Source organism: Neopelma chrysocephalum, unplaced genomic scaffold, assembly GCF_003984885.1.
Source record: "Neopelma chrysocephalum unplaced genomic scaffold, ASM398488v2 Primary Assembly neopelma1_96949, whole genome shotgun sequence".
Classification (NCBI taxonomy): domain Eukaryota; kingdom Metazoa; phylum Chordata; class Aves; order Passeriformes; family Pipridae; genus Neopelma; species Neopelma chrysocephalum.
In genome coordinates, this window is record NW_020925592.1 from 1 (window position 1) to 1,334 (window position 1,334).

Sequence of the window (1,334 nt, forward strand, 5' to 3'; positions counted from 1 at the left end):
GCGGCAAACCCCGGCCTCCCGCCTGCCCCTGACCCCCGCCAGCCCCCCGACACGCAGCCCCTCGCTCCGGCCTCCCCCGGCCCCTGCCCCGACACCCCTCGCTCACCGCGGTGCCCACCGGAGGGTCCCCATGTCCCGCCGGGTCCCTGTGCCCATCCCATCCCCAATCCCGGCCTTTTAGAAAAGCCACGGGCGGAACAAACAGGGATTTAGGGTCTGGGCGAGCTCAGCAGATTCCCCCTGTCTCGCGGGGGGGTCGCGTCCCCTCCCCGGGTACCCCCTCCCTCGCCGGTGCCCCCCGTGCCCCGCACCGAGCCGGGGTGGTGCCAGGTCTGTGTTTATTTGTGGGTTTTCTCCACGCATGAAGCGGTGGCGGGTGTGGATGTGGCCGAGGGACCTGGGGGGGCCTGGGGGGAACCCCTGGGGCTGGGGGGGGGTCCCTGGGCCAGAGAGAGCTGAGGGGGTTTCACCAAAGCCAGTGAAACCCTGGGGGGGGCAGAGGGGGGGTGACGGGGACGAGGGTCTGCACTGGGAACAGCCCTGGCACGGAGGTGGGTGACCCCAGGGGGGTTGGGGGCTGCCCCCAGCACTTTGCATGGCCTTGGGGTGCAGGGGGGGACCTTGGGCTCCCCCCACCCAGGGAAGGGCAGCGGGGGCTGCCCCAGGGCTGGGAGTTATTGCTGGATGCTGCTGGTGAGTGGGGTCCCGCCCCGGGTGCCTCTGCCAGCCCGGGGGGGCACAGTGTGGCAGGAGAGCAGAGTGAGGGGCTCCAGGGGGAGGAATTAACCCCCCCCACCACCACCACCTCAGGGGCCCTGCGGGAGGACCAGGGCTTGCAGGATGTCTGAGAGGGAGACGATCCCTTTGACCACGTCGCTCTCATCCACCACCACCAGCCGGTGAACCTGGGGGGGGGGGGGGGGACACAGGGAAGGGCTGAGGGGGAGCGGGGACCCCCCCAGACCCCACCCCGGCACCCCAGGCGCGGTTACCTCGGCCTCCACCAGGCGGTTGATGATGGTCTCCAGCGTCTCGTGCTTGTAGCACTTGAGGACGCCCTCGAAGTAGTGGGAGCGGTGCTGCAGCGCCCGCGTCACCGTCACGTCCAGGTTGTTGTAGGTCTTCTCAGCTGCCAGGTTCTGGGGCAGGGACAGGCATTGGGGACGCAGCCGGGACCTCGGGGACCGCCACCACTCCCCAAGCATCCCCCCCTAGCCCAGTACTCACAATAACATCGAACTTGGAGTAGATGTCCACCACCCGCCCTGGGGAAGGAGGGAGGGGAGCGGCTCAGCGGCGCTACCGGGCCCTGGAGAGGGGACACAGCCCCCCCC

At 70.0% G+C, this 1,334-nt stretch overlaps 1 protein-coding gene across 1 annotated transcript; it reads right to left on the bottom strand.

Annotated features, from left to right (window-relative positions):
* Positions 1 to 178: 178 nt before the first annotated feature.
* On the bottom strand, positions 179 to 1,265 carry LOC113960961 (5'-AMP-activated protein kinase subunit gamma-1-like; the record flags this gene model as incomplete). Its single annotated transcript, XM_027670924.1, has 3 exons — positions 179 to 905; positions 993 to 1,139; positions 1,228 to 1,265. Coding segments are annotated over 3 exons (284 nt in total), but the record flags the coding sequence as incomplete, so codon positions are not given.
* Positions 1,266 to 1,334: the final 69 nt, after the last annotated feature.